At 32.1% G+C, this 18,214-nt stretch overlaps 1 protein-coding gene across 1 annotated transcript; it reads left to right on the top strand.

The window, feature by feature from the left end:
• The first annotated feature begins 13,623 nt into the window (after positions 1-13,623).
• LOC114416910 lies at positions 13,624-15,613 on the top strand. Its single transcript, XM_028381951.1, has 2 exons — positions 13,624-13,920; positions 14,617-15,613. Exons 1-2 carry the CDS (start codon positions 13,689-13,691, stop codon positions 15,405-15,407), a joined length of 1,023 nt encoding a protein of 340 aa, XP_028237752.1. The 5' UTR covers positions 13,624-13,688; the 3' UTR covers positions 15,408-15,613.
• Positions 15,614-18,214: the final 2,601 nt, after the last annotated feature.

The raw sequence follows: 18,214 nt of genomic DNA, 5'->3' as shown, positions 1-18,214 counted from the left end.
CCCTTAAAAAAACAATGTTAAAGGTACTAATTCTATTGGACACAAAATTATTTGGGTATCAAAATCTCATATTATTTTTGTTGCAGATATACTTCATAGAAAAAGTTCAAACTTTAAGTCGATACTAAACTGCTCACCACAAATGACAAGGGAAATGTTTAGGTTTCTCAACCAAAAAAGTGAAAGGAAAGAAATATAATTTTTTATTCACTTATTTACTATGTAAAAAGTAATATATATATATATATATATATATATATACATATATATACATATATATATATAACATAAATGCTCTCAATAAAAAAGATTATAATATAAATAAAGATAATTGCGTCATTATATAAAATGGTACCTTTTTGCTGTCTTCAGCCAATAAATATAAAAATGGTAAAAGAGCAAAGGGACCTACTCATGTCATTTTTCTCCCGTTGTCTCACAGATGAAACATAGTACATGAAAACATAAAGGCGTCGTTTGTTTCAGGGAATCGTTTGTTTCAGAGTTAACAGAAAACTCGTACAAGGCACACTCTTGCGCCAAACCAAAGGTATACACATCTCTAAATGCATATAAAACAGAGTCTATTTTTGTTGATTAAAGGCAACAAAAGTTTCGTTTCTAAAAGCAGTTAATATTATTCTTTTTATTTGGTTACATATAAAATGTTCAAACATTAATATTCCTGGAAAGCCACAAACAATACGATAATGACCAGCCCCAATACTTGATAATATTAATTATCTTCAAGCATATCATTCAACAGATATGTTTCTAATATATATATATATATAGGCATCAAACAAAGAATATATATATATATATATATATAGGCATCAAACAAAGAATAAAGCGGACTCTGCTAGCTGTCTTCATTGGTTGTCCTCTACTTCTGACTCATGATCAAAAGAGATAATGAAAGAGAGGCCCAAAATATTCACGGGATAACATTATTAATTTATTCACTTTTTTTAATTATAAATTGAAAATTGATAGCATTATTAATTTATTGAGTTTTTTTATTAACCCTATGAATCATAGACTAGTATCAAAGATTTACAATAATTTATATATTTTTTTCAACCAACTAAGTTAAACCTCTTGATTATTATTTTATTGATAGATCCAATTTTTAAATATTAACCTATTTAATTGGATTGATGGCAGGTTTTTTTATATTAAACATTTCATAAAATTCACCAATTAATTGTATCGTTTGAGTTCGGGGCATTGGTTTGCGCATCCAACAAATTGCTGGTACATCCAGCACAAGATGGACAATTTCAATATTGTCCTTCTATAAAGACATGGATTGTGAATCCTTAAGTCATACCAATTATTAATCCCTAAGCCCGATACGGATTAACAATTCGTAAGCCCGATACAAATTGACTTCGTATTGGCCTTATGGATTTGCAATCCGTATCAACTTTAAGGAAGGGCAATATTAAAATTACCCATGTTGTGTTTGGTGCACCAGTAATTTGTTGGGTGCGCAAAACAATGCCTTTGAGTAGGGTTTTTGTTGGAACATTGAAGAGATGGTTATTGGGTTTCGCAAATTCTTGGGATATATTTAGGGAGTCGTTACTCACCTTAACATTTTGAAATTACTAGTTATCCCTACAACCCCTCCCTTTTCCCCTTCCCTTTCCGCTGCACCCCATTCCCCATACTTCTCACCTCCTCGTCTTCCTCTTTCCCTTTCTTCTCCTTCTTCACTCGCACCAAGTTTTTTTTTTCATTTATGTAATGTTAAATAGAATTATGATTTTGTTATGATATAAAAACACAAAAAAAAAAAACAGACTTTCGTTATAGGTGTGGCAAGTTGCACAATGAAAGTGTGCTTCCATTTGTAGTATTTTTATTTAAATACATGATATGTTTGTGAAAATTTAAATTTACATTATTTTTTAAATTAATGTTTTGTTAATTTATTTATTTTGTTATTTTAAATTTCTAATTTTTAACGTATCACAATTTTATAGTTTTAAAATTTTGTTTAATTTAAATATTTATTGCTAATTTTTAAATTTTACATTATTATTTTTTCAAATATTCGATGGCTTGTACAAAGTAGACATCATATGTTGCTGGAGAAGATCTCACATTAGAGGGAGGGGGTGATGTTGGTGAGCCTGTTAAGCTAGCTCCACATCGACTTGTTATTGCATTAGCACGTTGTGATGCAAAGGCTCGATGATGTGCATGACAATAGCAGCAATATGCATACGATGTTGCTATTGACATTGAGGTGTCAGATGTTGAGGTAGAACCATAAGTATCGTTCACCTATCGAACCATTGGATCGCCATTTGGAGGAGTTCCTATTCATTTGACATTGCTTCGGTCCTATAAGGATGATGTAATTTTGCATGTATGGATCTGTCAACAATGAAAAGAGTTGAATTTGGCAATTAGAGTCTTGCTAATGACTAAGCTCAACATTACAATGCAACAGGAGGCAAATGTTGTGATGTCAGCAGGACCAAGTGTATGCTTGACCTGACTGGAGGACCTATCTCACATACATATTGCTTCTAGGTCCTCCTATGTATGAGCTTCTAGGACTTATATAATTCACTTGATTGGTAGTATGATATTCACCAACAAGAACTCGACATATGTATACATTTCCTACGTCCAATACCTCAACGAATCTACCTACCTGCCACTAGCACACTTGGGGAGTAGTTGCATTGGCATACCTGTAACATCCCATTTTTCATAAAATAAATTAAAAATAATTTTATTTAAAAATAAATAGAGTTTTAAGAAAATAATGAGGTTTTTGTAATTAAATAAATAAGAAAAAATAGTTTTATTAATTAAAATAATAGTTTTAAGGTAAATAAAATAAATATATGTTCTTAGAATATAAAAAGAAGATTTTATATATTCATTTGATATGGAGTAAAATAAAGTTTCTTTTATAAAAAATAAAATCAAAAGTAGAGTAAATTTGGCTGAGAGTACCCTAACTATAAATAGACACATATTAGGTCAATTTTACATTTACGATACGTCTTTACGTTCTCTCTTTCTCTGAAATTCGCTTTCCCTTCTCCATCTCCCAAAATCCTCTTTTTTCCCGCATACACTCAAACCTGTCCCAGTAAAACTACGATCTCAGACTTGTAAACAGTTGGATTGTGGTGAAATTTTAATACCAGGTTCATAACTCATTTCGCACATTCCCACCATTGGGATTTACAAAATAATATATGCGATGAGAGAAATGTCCCTCGCACGTAGCTCTCTTTTTCCCACATACACCCAAACCTATATCAGTAAAACTATGATCCCAGACTCGTTAACGGTTGAGTCATTATAAAATTTGAACATGAGGTTCAAAACTCATTTTCACACATCTCTACCATTGGGATTAAAGAAATAATGTTTGAGGTGAGAGAAATGCCCCTCGCATGTAGCTTTCTTTTTCCCACATACACTCAAATCTATCTCAGTAAAATTGCAATCTTAGACTTGTTAACCATTGGATCGTCGTGAGATTTGAACACCAAGTTCATAACTCACTTTCACACATCCCCAATGATGAGATTTGCGAAATAATGTCTATGGTGAGAGAAATATCCCTCACACGAAGACAGTGAAATGGAGGCTTCAATCTCATCTCCTTCTCTCTAACACTTGGAAATCCTAGTAGAACAACTAGAGGAAAAACTTGAGGAATCTTATGGAACCGCTAGAGACTGCCGCTATCACTACCGGACTACACACGTGAGGCCCCTTAGAGGTAAAAGATGAGTTTATCACAATTGGGGTTAGGATGAACATGTGTAGGGATCCTTAGAGGATTAAATTGGGATTTATTTTGGGATGTTTATTGTATTGTGATTCTTCCTTTATGATTATAATTATGAAATTGTTGTATTTGACGGGCCAATTGATGCCCTGATGCAAATTGGTTGATAAAATTTAGTGCTCTTGGTGTTTTCATTTTTTTTACCTATGATTTTGATATGATTACGTGAAATTGTTTGAAGGGTTTAATCATATGAACATAACATATTAATATTAGTGTGACATGTATATAATGCATGAGTTGTGTAGGGATCCTCTATGAGTTGTGATAACTGTACAAAACACACGACTCCTCAATTGTTCTCAAGTTTAATCACTTTGAGACGCAATGAGTTAAAATTATTTTGAGAACAATTGAGGAATCGTTTGTTTTGTACAATTCATAGATAGAGTCTGCGTGCTAAAATGTTTTTTGGGTTAGACCTGAATCAGGAAGGAGAGGCTCTGACTGACTCTTTAGAATGTAGGCCTTGGGGGTAAATACACTCGGTTTGAATGTTCCTTGAAGTCTATGTTGATCCCATACGGTTGGAGCGTTCTCGCAAAACAGAATGACTCTGACTGGTCTCCTTATGATTTTACTTAGTGAGAGTGACGCGACTTACCAGTGTGTAGTCTGTCTTGTCATGTACTCCTAGGCACCTGACGAGCTTTTTCACTAACATGGTACCACATTGCATATAGGATTGTGTCTTAGTATATTTGTTGCATAACACTTGTGTATTGATCGATAATGATTGGTTGAGTGATATTGTGTTTTGATTCTTGAGTACGTGAATGATGTCAAAATGTGTGAGAACTGTAGTGTTGAGATGTTCTATCATGAAATAAGTGGTGGAAGGACATGAGTTGTGTTAAAGTAAGCTATATTTAATTTATATGATATGTATATTTATGTTATCCCATTTCTCTTTATATGTTAGACATGTGATAACTCACTCCTTGTGTATTGTTTGTATTTGGATCTTGTGATGATCTCAAATTTTGTGTTTGTGGGAGTAGATGGTTAGGTGGATGACTATGGAGAACCTCATGCTAGAGGACACTAGAACACAATGCTCTGATAGGATTGTAGAAGCAAAGCTTCCAAGATTATTTTGATGATGCTAAAGATTTTTAAGAAGATACATTTAAACAAGATTAAAGAAATCAAGAAGATTCAAGTGAAGATTCAAGAGAAGACTCAAAATATGCAAGAACCTCAAAAAAAGCATCAAGATAAGTATAAAAAGAATTTTTCAAAGAAAAGATTGAATAACACAATTTGTCCAAAAGAATTTTTCAAAGAAAAATCTTTTACCAGAGTTTGTACTCTCTGGTAATCTATTACCACAAGGCAGTAATCGATTACCAGAAACCAAAAACAGTTTTATAAAGTAGTAATCAATTACCATGGGCATGTAATTGATTGCCAATGTTTTTGAACGTTGAATTTCAAATCTCAAGAGTCACAACTTGTGACAAAATATTTTCAAAATAGTATAATCGATTACACAATATTTGTAATTGATTACTAGTGGTTTTTGAACATTGGATTTCAAAACTCAACATGAAGAGTCACAACTTTTGATAAAATAAATTATGTAATCGATTACACCATTATGGTAATCGATTACCAGTGACTGGTTTTGAAAAATTACCAAGAGTCACAACTTTTACCAGTGACTGGTTTTGAAAAATAAATTGTCAAAGAGTCACAACTTTTAAAGTGATTAGTTTTTGCCAAGAGTCACAATTTTTAATATGGTTCTTCTAGAGCCATCAAATGACTATAAATATGTGACCATGGCACGAATTTCAAAAGACTGATTAACACTAATTCTCAACATCTTTCTAAGATTTTTTGTTCAACACTTGCTTTGTCAAGAAAAGTTCATTGGGCAAAAACTTGTGCAATTCTATTTTTCTTCCTCTCCTCCATTCTAACAAAAAGTTTTTCAAGAGACCTACTCTTGGTGACTAATTTCAAGAAAAGGTCTTCTTGGTTGCAAACACTGAATACAAGGGACCAACGTTCCTTGGGTTCATTGCAAGAAGCAGGATTTGCTTCTTGGTTGATCACTGGACACAAAAAGTTGGTATCACTGAACACAAGGGACCAACGTTCCTTGGGGTTCATTGTAAGAAGTGGGAATAACTTCTTGGTTGTAATCACTGAAAACAAAGGAGGGAAGACCTTTGTGGTTCATTGCTTGTAAAGGATTTTACAAGGATAATGGAAATCTCAAGCGGGTTGCTTGGGGACTGGACATAGGCATGGGTTGTGGCCGAACCAGTATAAATCCAGTTTTACATTCTCTCTTTCCTTAATCTCTTTTACTTTTTGTTGTGTTTATATTTCTTTAAGTTTACTTCTCCTTATTTGTTATTCAAGTAACTTACAATTAAAGAAATAATTGAATCTAGGGAATATCTAAGAGGGGGAAATTTTCAATTAGGAATAGTCAATGAAATCTTAATTCAACCCCCCCTTCTTAAAATTTTTGAGGCCACTTGTCCAACAAGGATGTGACATTGGGATATGAGGTTCTATATTAATTACATGTGTAGAAGCAAGCTTCATGATGATGAATCAAGTTGATTCAAGTAGTTTTGATGATGACAAAGATGATGACAAAAACCCCAAAGAATGATTTCAAGATTGAGTCAACAAGTTCAAGATCAAGTTAATTTCAAGTTTCATGAGAAGAAATCAAGAAGACTCAAGAATCAAGAGAAGTTTGGTTTCAAGATTCAAGAGAAGATGAATTCAAGATTCAAGAGAAGAAATCAAGAAGACTTCACAAGGGAAGTATTGAAAAGATTTTCAAAAAACAAACATAGCACAGTTTTGTTTTTCAAAAGAATTTTTCTCAAAATTTTCTAAGTTACCATAGTTTTTACTCTCTGGTAATCAATTATCAGTTTCTTGTAATCGATTACCAGTGGCAAAGTTTGATTTCAAAAGCTTTTAACTGAATTTGCAACGTTCCAATTGTTTTTTAAATGGTGTAATCGATTACAATATATTGGTAATCGATTACCAGTGTATCTGAACGTTGAAATTCAAAATCAATTGTGAAGAGTCACATCTTTTCATAAAATGCTTTGTGTAATCGATTAAATGGTTTTGGTAATTGATTACCAATGACAAGTTTTGAATAAAAATCAAGAGTCTATAAAAGCAAGACCTTGACTTGCATTTTATGTACTTGATATAACTTTTTACACAACTTTTTGAACATCTTCTTAAACTTCTTCTTCTTCTTCTTTTGCCAAAAGCTTTCTAAGTTTTCTGGTTTCCAAACCTTGTTCTTTCACAGAAAACAAAAGTGTGTTATTCATTTTTTTCATTCTCTTCTCCCTTTGCCAAAAAGAATTCGACAAGGACTAACTGCCTCAATTCTTTTTGTGTCTCTCTTCTCCCTTTTCCAAAAGAACAAAGGACTAACCGCCTGAATTCTTTTGTGTCTCCCTTCTCCCTTTTCAAAGAATTCAAAACGACACAGTCTGAGAATTCTTTTGATTCTTCCCTTTCCCTTAAACAAAAGATTTCAAAGGACTAATCGCCTGAGATATCTTTTGTTTCCCCTTCACAAAGTTTCAAAGGACTAACCGCCTAAGAACTTTGTCTTAACACATTGGAGGGTACATCCTTTGTAGTACAAGTAGAGGGTACATCTACTTGGGTTGTTGTAACTGAGAACAAGGGAGGGTACATCTCTTCTGGATCAGTTCAAGTGGAGGGTACATCCACTTGGTTGTTCAAAGAGAACAAGGGAGGGTACATCCCTTGTGGATCTTTGCTTGTAAAGGTTTTTACAAGGTTGACAATAAATCTCAAGGACCGCAGGCCGCTTGGGGACTGAATGTAGGCACGGGTTGTTGCCGAACCAGTATAAAATTCTTGTGTTTGTATTTTTCTTCCCTACACTCTTTAATTTCTGCTATGCACTTTAATTATAGCTTTTACTTTTGGTTAAGTTTTTATTTCTGTTCTTTACTTTCTTAACATTATAGTAAAAGCCTAATTGAATTTAGTAACATTAAGAAGGATAGATTTTTAATTAGTAAAGGTTCATTAATAATTAATTCAACCCCCCCCCCTTCTTAATTATTCTGAGGCCACTTGATCCAACAGCATGAAGTCTTAGACATGTAATTTTTATCATTTTGTTTCACATGCTAAGTCTTTAGTGCATTCTTTTGAGTTTTGGACGGTCTTGTTTTGAGCCGGAGATGTTTTTAATAAGTTTTATTTGGTAACAATGATTTGAATAAAATTGATTTAATTAAATTATGGATTTTTATATGCTTTTCTTAAGTATATGTATGTCGGGATAGAGAGTGTCACAGTTAGTGGTCTCAGAGCTACATTAGGGAGTAGCTACATTGGCATACCTGTATGACCATCTCTCTTATGCGAGCTTGAAAGCAAGCAAATAGTGTGGAGGTTATATGATGCTACTAAAGGTAAAGACATTTATTTTTACATATTTTTTTGTTTATTTGTTAATTTTTTTTGTTCCTAAATATATATTTGATGTGTTACAGACATAGGTGTTCAAGAACCTGCCCACCTTAGTTTTTTGAGAGCGTTTGACTGATTATGACCAGCACCAGCCACTTGCTGCTAAATGGAAGCCATTGAGAGGAACTAGCAAGGCTGACAGGACTAGGGAGCAACTCGATTAGTTGCACTGGATGATATCATTTGGTCTCCGAATGAGGAACACAAGCAAGTCAAACAATTCATAGACCAAACATAGTACTACATTAAGAGTGGAACAAGCATGCGGTTGTATCTTCAAGAAAGGGTTTTGAGGCAGTTGGATATGTATAGGGGATTCCTCACCTGCCACTTCCTCGTTCTCACTTTCACCAATGCAGTCGAGCGTGGGGCATGTGGGAGCAACTTGTGGAGCCTTTGGGCGAGGTTGTGCCACCTGAGTCTCCATGGGCCTACACTTTCGACTACCTAGCTTCGTATTACAAGCATTCACATCCATATATGATTTCGCCAGAGGAGGGAGGGGCACCATGTTGCCTTGTACGTGAACCACAAACTCAGCCTGATGATCAGATGCCAAATTATGTGCCTAGTGCAAACTACCCTTGTGAGGTAATGCAAACAATGTTTGTTATTACTTTGTTTAAACTATTATGAAAAAAATAATTATTAAATGTATTTCTTGTTTTTGTAGGATCAATACCATATGATTATAAGGACTATGCAAAGATTGTTGGATCTGAGAGTTGTATTAGGGGGGCACAAACAATCGTTAACTCATACAACAAGAGTTGGTGATGGTACACGAACGCTCAACCTCGAGTTGCAACTCTCAGGGATAAAAACAGAGGAGGAAGGTCAATAGCATTGGTCATAGAGATGGTTAATTGTTTTAGACATTTTTATTTATTATTATTGTGTATTTAACTTGTTTGGTTATATGCACAACTTTATTTTTGTGGACTTATATTTTATAGCTTATGTTGTGGCTAAATTATTGTCATTTCTTTACAAACTGCTTAAACAACGCACGCCTGGTAATGCAACAAAGAGCGATCTCTCCATTAAATTCATACAACAACATAATACCACTTTTATAGACATTTCAATAAAAAAAAACCTTAATATCCATTTTGGTCCCTTAGTTTATTAAAAGTGCTCAATTAGGTCCCTTTGATTTTTAACTAAGCAATTGAGTTCCTTAGTTTTCTAATTTTACCCAACTAAGTCCTTTTCGTCACCTTCGTCAAATTAATTAATGGAAAGTTACATCTGACAATTAAAGAATATTATTTTTATTGCTTTCAATAACTTGTGCATATAGTGGAGACTAAAAGTCATCAATATATTTGTTATAATCTTTATAAAAAAAATCCAAAAAATTCATAATTGCTTTTATTCATTTTATCCTTCAGCCCAACTATATAGTATTTCTAATTTTACTCATTAAAAGTGTTCAATTAGGTCCCTTTGTTTTTTAACTATGCAATTAAGTCTCTTAGTTTTCTAATTTTATCCAATTTCTACCTTTTTGTCACCTCCATCAAATTAATTAACGGAAAGTTACATGTGGCATTTAAAGAATATTATTTTTATTGATTTTAATAACTTGTACATATAGTCGCAGCTTTTAGTCACCACTATATTTGTTATAATTTTAAAAAAAAATCCAAAAAATTCCCAATAGCTTTTATCCATTTTATCTTTCAACTCGGGTGTGTAGTAATTTTTCATCAATCACTTATGCACCATTTTTCCCTAAACATCCATTATTTCACTCCACATGCTTCCATGTTTCCAACAAAAACGAATATTTTTCTTATCATCTCAACCATAGAGTACAACTTAACACAATCAGGGGGGATTGAAGATTCATGCCTAATGGAATTTGCCTTATGCCAAAACAATGTTCTTGTTTCACAAACAAAAAAGCATCAGCAATAATCACTTACCAAAAATTCATTATAAACCAAAAAGCCATTGAATAAGGAGGAACTCCAACAAAACCCAAAACAACATGATGAACTTTAACAAACCCAAAACAACACTACAAGGATCTTATGGTTCCTCCACAAGTTTTTTTCTACATTTTATAATCTCAATAGAAAATTGAATAATAAATATTGGTAAACAAAAATTAGAAATCGACCTCACATCTCCAATTGAAACCCAACTGGCCTCACATCTGCTTATTCCTCTGCACACCTTTGTGAGCTTGTACACCTAATGTCAATCTCAACAAATGTGGCATCGAGGATATGCAGCTTCAGCGCTTCGCCTTTGTTTCTTCTTCTTTTAGCTATGTCTCCATGATTCAAAGGTGGAGACGATCACTAATCCTCAATTCCCTCTTCGCAGACCGATCCAATGTTAGTGGTGGTGCCACATCAACGATTCATTAGTGAATAACCAGATCTAAAAAAATAAATCTCAAATCTAACACAACATAGGGTGACAACTTGTAGTGGTGAGGTTCAATGAGCGGCAGGGGCTTGGAGCATGGAGGTAAAGTGTTTAGGGTTTGGAGTGACAACAACGTTGGAGTTTTTGTTGGATGCACATAATGACAGTTTTTAACCGACACTATATGTACACGTTATTGAAAACAAAACAAAAATATTCTTAAGTGTCACATGTAACTTTCCATTAATCAATTTGATAGAGGTCACAAAAAGGACCCAATTGGGTAAAATTAGAAAACTAAGGGACCCAATTGCATGGTCAAAAAATAAAGGAACCTAATTGAGCACTTTTAATAAACTAAGAGACTAGATTGGGTATTAAGCCTAAAAATAGCAACACAATAACACTTCTCCATAGATTTCATAAATAAAAAACATTACTACATAGATTTATCTTCTTTAGAGCTAGTTATCGCTATTGTTTCACACAACAGAGCAAGTATCTCTTCAGTAGATCTTAGTTTTCTTGGCTTATGTACCAAGGTAAAGATTTCTTTTAGAGATCGATCAAATGTTTCATATAACTCAATTGGTCTTTCCGAACAAAATTCCCAAAAGATGAAAAATATATTTCTCACATCATGGTTGTCTTTAAGTTCCATACAGTCGTATTCAACACAACCATACCTACATATACACGTTGGCGATAAAAAAAATGTCAAGCAACATTTTGCTACCTTTGATAGCATTCCTAATTTCTTTTCTTAAAACAACAAACAATATGTCCTCACTTATTCTAATGTCCCCTTAGAAAAGTTGATATCTCACTATCATAATACAAAACAGAAAGGACTCTATCCATATTTTAAGCAATACATTGAATATTAACACAATGGATTGAGTTGTCTCAGACCACTGTTGATGTTTAATATTAGATGATGTAGTATTCACTCGCGAGTCAATTATCACACTCTTTTTGTACTGTGTTTAACAAAAAGCAATGGTTTAGATTGCACCAACTAAATATATGGTTTAAGTTGCAATATGCTTTATGAATGTATTGTTGGTTTATTAGATAATCATTAATATGGTCATTCTATGAAGCAGAAAAAGTAGCAGTCCAAATTCACCCCATAATATTAACGATCCACACCACATCAATCTCTACACACTAGTTGTACATGTGTCAGACAATAATTACAATATCAAACATTAAATATTCATTTTTTGATCAAATTCCTTTTCAAAATCAAAAAGAAAAAATACATCACAAAATCATGAGTTTGTTGTGTTATGCACAACAAAATCATATTTTTGTTGTGCATAAAACAATGAAATCATGATTATGTTTTAGATAGCACAACAAATCATGATTTAGTTATGTATTTTGGAGGTGAAAAAAGTGTAGCAAAACCATCATTCCACTGTATATGTTGCACAAGGAAATCATAATTCCATAGAAAGAGTATTTTTGTAATAATAAAAAAGTCACCCACGTGAGTAGTGAGAGAATAGGGAAAAAAAGGTGAAAATAGAAATATCCATTTTTTCAATCCTTGGCTTGGATTGTATTAGTTAGGCTGACAGAATAAGGGCATATCATAAAGTTAGCTAGGCGGATAATTGATCCTAGCAGTAGGCCGATATGCATTTTTATATAAATATAAAAAAGGTGATAAAATTAAATTACAGAAAGATAAAATATGGGAAATAAAAAAGTTAAATTAGACATATATAAGAAATTTAATACCTATATTAAAAAAATGAATAAATTAAAATAGTGTCATATAGTTATGATTGAGATGATACGAGTCTAATTATGGACCTCACATAATGTTAAGTGTTAACTAAGCACACGTTGCTTGTCAGTATTTTTGCCATTTCCATGCCATGTTGAACTGATAATGGTTGAGTAACGTTTTTCTTAATCAATTCTGTGAAATGCGATTTATGTGCCCCGCATGTTCAAAATATAAAAGGAGTGTGTGCAAGGGTTAACAGAGGTACGTGAAGAAATTGAAAATTGAGGGAATATGCAAAAGTAAGCAATATCTTGAAAGGGTCAGAATAATGATCTCCTCAAATAATAAGAGACTTTGCTTATGTTTTCAGCAATGTCATTGATATTGAGATCATTTTCCAATGTCACTAATAAATTCATAATTCCCCTCATTTCTCATGGCTAGACCAGACTTAACGGGGGATCAATCACTCTTCTCTCAATACACGCAACTCGTGAGGCTTTTGCCCTCAGTGAAAGGCAAATTAGTCAACCATCACTTGCAATATATTTATTTTTATTCGAAAAATTTAGGGAGAGGAAATAGTGTCCGAATCAAAGGTAGGGAAAGTATCCGAAATCAAAGAGTGTTTGCAGAACAACTTATATTTACCTCACCCACCAATAAGGTGTGACATAATCTTGTTCCTTAAATAAATGATCATCGAGATAATCTTGTTTTTTAAATATGTGATCATCAATTCGATCCTCAGTACATATAAAAAAACATTTGTTGAAAGAAATCAACTCCTTAAATGAATCTCCATACCTCAAGTGATTAGTCCTTGACTTTCTGCTGAAAAGTATCCTACTTCACCAGAAAAAAAAGAATATTTACCTCACCCCAAAGAAACAAAACGGTATTCGAACTTGTTACATATATGTGAGACCCCGTCTTCATCTATTGGGCCAACCCCTTGAGGTTCACTTGCCATATAATAATGTGAATGTTAATGCATTGACAAGAAGAAAAAACTATGTAGCTAAAATTCAAGAAATACATCCTGGACACATTCTGTGAATTGATTTACATTAGATGAAACTTAAGAAAGCAACAATAGGTGCCAACTACTAGCATAGTAGAAAAATGACCACTTGCTGAATTCTTCTATAAATAGTCATAAACCAAATAGAGCATATAACACAAGTTCACATCACATTGGTCTTTCCTGTGTATCAGAGGAAAGCCATGGGGATCTCAATTAGGAATAGCTTAGTGTATGTCCTGCTGTTGTTTGCATTCTGTGAAATGAAAATCATTGCAGGAAAAGACACTCTAACCTGCCCTTTTCGGAGAAGTCCATGCTTTGGGAAGAAAGTACAATGCCCTTCTCAGTGCCCTCTTCAATCACCATCCGACCCAAAAGCCAAAGTCTGCAATCTTGACTGTGATTCTCCCACATGTGAAACTAAATGCAAAAGTAAGATCATCCATTCTAGAATTTTACTCTAAAGTAAGGGTAAAGTAAGTAATCTCATCCGTTAATGAGAAAATCACTGATTGATATTCTAATATAGTCATGATTTGTCATGCATGTACATCTAATATCGACAGTAGTTGATTTTCTCATGAAAGAGTTAGATCCTTCATTCTATACGTTCAATTGAGAATGATCATTTCATGTTAAATTTTTGCATAATTATGTACTAGAGATCTCATGTTAATTAGTTTTTTTTATCGATTAACGTTAGTTGTTAGTTAGTTATTTTTTGTTAGCGGGAGAATTCAAACTCACCACTTATCTCACATTAATCAGTGATATAGTTAAAATAATAAATACAAGTTGGGATAACTCTCACTCTATAAATTAGTTTTTTGAGTTAAATTAGACCCAAACTCAAATTCTAATATGACATTAGACCTTATTCTAACTATGTTGTTGGACTCATTAGACCACTTGAATCATTATAAGACAGCCTGCAATTATCTATACTTCACGCTTGAGATGGTCAATCCTAGACATAAAAGAGTGTGTTAGATGGTCTGTTAGAGATCACACTCTTGATACAAATTTTTACATCATGTAAAATTTCAATATGAGATGATTCATTCCAAACATTTACCATTTTGAAGAAGCTTAACAACTTTTCTTTCCTATGCTTAATCATGACAACAGCTCGCAAACCAAATTGCAATGGCCGTGGCTCTGCATGCCTGGACCCCCGTTTCGTCGGAGCAGACGGAATTGTCTTCTACTTTCACGGAAGAAGAAACGAGAATTTCGCATTAGTATCAGACGCAAACCTCCAAATCAACGCGCGTTTCATCGGCCTAAGGCCAGCAACAAGAACAAGAGACTATACTTGGATTCAAGCACTGGGAATCCTCTATGGTTCTCACCAGTTCACCATTGAGGCCACCCCATCACCAACATGGGATGATGAAATTGACCACTTGAAGTTCTCACACAATGGAAATGAACTTGTTATCCCTGATAGTTTCCTCTCTACATGGCAGTGCCCAGAAAACAAACTTAGAATAGAGAGAACATCAAGCAAGAACAGTGTTAGCATAACTCTCCAAGAAGTTGCTGATATATCTATCAATGTTGTGCCTGTGACTAAGGAAGATAGTAGAATCCATAATTACCAAATTCCTGATGATGATAGCTTTGCTCACTTGGAGGTGCAGTTCAAATTCCATGGTTTGTCTAACAAAGTTGAAGGGGTTCTTGGAAAGACTTATCAGCCAGATTTTCAGAACCCTGCAAAGTTGGGAGTGGCAATGCCTGTGGTTGGAGGGGAAGACAGGTACAGAACCACATCACTTGTTTCTGCTGATTGTGGGGTGTGTTTGTTTGATGCAAGAGAAGGTTCAGAGAAGAAGATGAACTCTGAGAGTGAATATGGTGTGCTGGATTGCACTGGTGCTGCCAACAGTGGAAATGGTATTGTTTGCAGAAGATGATTTCTTTTTTTATGTCACTAATGTGCTCCTATTAAGATTGATTCGGAGTTTCTAATTCTGATTTAGTTTGATGATTGTTTTCTGTTTAATTGTGTCCTAAACCAAAGTGTCCTGTTGAATAAAAAGTGAAATATTTTAATTTGTTCGATTCATAAACGAACAAATGGGTGAGATTATATACCAGGTTCTCTACTTTTACATCTTTAGCAATGACTCTTCTTAGATAAACTTCTCTTTTAGTACTCTCATTAATTTGATACGGAAGTAAGAAGTTTTTTCTTTTATAAACTAAAATTAAGTTTTTTATTTAAGAAATAAACTAAAATTATGTTATGGACTTAACTTTTGTAAAAGTTCTTTAATTTAACTTCTAAAATACATAAGTTGATTTTAATATGAGAAATAAATTTATTTGTTTTTATTTTATATTTATATTTTCTCTTTAACAAATATTTATAAAAAAATTATAAAAAAAAAAACCAATTTCTGGCCGAAGATCAAGGTTATGAATTGATCTTATAAGTATTGATATAATTTTATTGGGAGGAAAAGAAAAGTTGAGATTATATGTTCGTTGATTATTTTGTTATTTAATACTTTTTTATATTAATTTTAAATTAAATTTATAAATTATATTCAAGATTTAAATATTACTAATAGTTTTTGCCTACAAATATTTTTTGTAGTTTATTTATTTTTTTAACTTTTGTCCCTATAACTTTTTCTTTTATTTTTTATCCATATAGTGATGGTGACATGATATTATTGTTATCATTAAGATGATGCATCTTTAATGTTTTTGTAACAAAGCTTAACGCCAAAAAGATAAAAAAAAACATTTGAAAATGTTATTAAAAGCAAAAATTGAAAAATAAAATAGTCACTAAAAATAAATATAAAAAATATCAAATTATAGAGACTAAAATTATATTTAAGTATTAAAAATATGATGTCTTTTTATTTGATGTTATTAGCAAAATAACAATAACAAGAGTGTGTTTGGTAAAATCATTTAAGTTAAATGAAAGCTTACAAGGTTAGGAGTTGAAAATCTAGAAGCTTGTAAGTTGATTGAAGTTGGTTAAAGTAGCTTATAAGTTACTCAAAGGATACTATAAACTTTCTTGAGTGACTTACCAAACACATTCTAAATGTTGGCAATGAAATTTTAACATTCTATGCAAACAAATTTTGTATCATGTTAAACGACTTATTTGCTTATTTAACAAAAATTAAAAAGTATATTTTAGAAAACATTTCAGTCAATTTTTATTTTTTTATTAACTCCTTCTAATATTTTTTAAATGTTATTTGAAGTAACATCTTTTAAAAATACTAACTTCTAACTTTTTATTTTTTATATTTATTCTCTTTTTGTCCTTCAATATTTATTAGATTTATTTTTTAATCTTCTATATTTAAGGTAAAATTTTATTTATTTTATCTTTCATATAATTTTATATTTTTTATCTACTTCAACAAATAATTTTATCAAATATTTTTTGATTCAATAAAATAATTTTTAACTATTAACTAACTTTCCAATTTCAAGCTAGTGTTATCAAATATAACCAAAATGTATAACTCCTATGTCTTATACACGATTTTTTATTTTCTATATTCTTTTAAATCCTATAATTAAGTGGTATATGAAAATATGAATTTTTTTATTTTTTATATCCTAAAAATCGAATATAGAAAACATGATTTTCTTTTCTTTTTAGTTTTTTATTCCTATAAGTTGAAGGTAAATTAAATGCAACATGCTCTTTTATCTTTAAAAAAAAAATCATGAGTTAGTGTTTTCTATACACCGCATCCAAGTCCTTGTGATATTGATTTGCTCCTCTCAAATGTTGACATCAATTTAATTAATCACTAACATTTATTTCGTCCATTAATAGTAACAAATAAAATAATCTTAATTACAACAATAACGCTACACTTTCGTGTTTATTCATAGTGTAAAAACTAATACATCAATAATAGTTACTTATTAGTATAATGAATACCGTAGCTCAAATTTAGGATCTGGCTTTCAAACACTTCTTATAGAAGAAATCTCTCATTTCACTTCTCTTAATTTTGATTTTTGCACGATCTTTTTTTTCTTCTTTTGGTCCAAAGAATTGTATGTCATATAAAAGGTCAACTCCTTTTGTCTATCTGTCTCCGAAAAATTTGACTATGCAAGTTTTTAAAAGTTCTCTTAGAAAACTTTTAAAAAAGTAAATATTTAAGTTAAATTAAACATGCACACATATTCACCAAAACATGCACATGAGTTTATAAAAACAATATCCAAAAAAAAAAAACACCATTTGAGAAGAAAAGTACAAGAAAAAAAATTAGGTAACGTATTAATTAAAACACTTACATGGTAACCAGCCTGTATATCCAATATGGCAGAAAAATTAATGTCAAGTATTTTGGAGTACAGATGTACTGAAGAAGTTCATGTCAATTAAGAATATCGTTCCCTTTGCACACACGAATTGGAATAAGTGAAACTAAATATACACATGTAAGTTCATGAAAAAAAGGAAGAAGGAAGAATAAGCATATCATATGGAACAGTAAAAAAAAGCATATCATATGGAAAAAATTAAAGTACAAAGAACTATAATTGAGGTTTGAGGCAACCTATTCTACACTTTAAATGATAACCAGTCTGTAAAAACTAACGTGAAATAATTAAATCCAATGAAAATGGATGTACTGAATTTTTAATTTTTTATTTTGGAATCTAGGGTATCCTAATTAAGAGATAATGACTATTCTTTGAAGTAATTGAGATTCATCTAAGA

This window comes from Glycine soja, chromosome 6, assembly GCF_004193775.1.
Source record: "Glycine soja cultivar W05 chromosome 6, ASM419377v2, whole genome shotgun sequence".
In the NCBI taxonomy this organism is placed as follows: domain Eukaryota; kingdom Viridiplantae; phylum Streptophyta; class Magnoliopsida; order Fabales; family Fabaceae; genus Glycine; species Glycine soja.
This window is presented reverse-complemented; position numbering and strand designations above follow the sequence as displayed.

Excerpts from the sequence above, each read along its gene's own strand:
- LOC114416910 (XM_028381951.1), top strand. The coding sequence starts at position 13,689 with ATGGGGATCTCAATTAGGAATAGCTTAGTGTATGTCCTGCTGTTGTTT. Across the intron at positions 13,921-14,616 it reads ATGTGAAACTAAATGCAAAA|CTCGCAAACCAAATTGCAAT; the intron begins GTAAGATCATCC and ends TCATGACAACAG.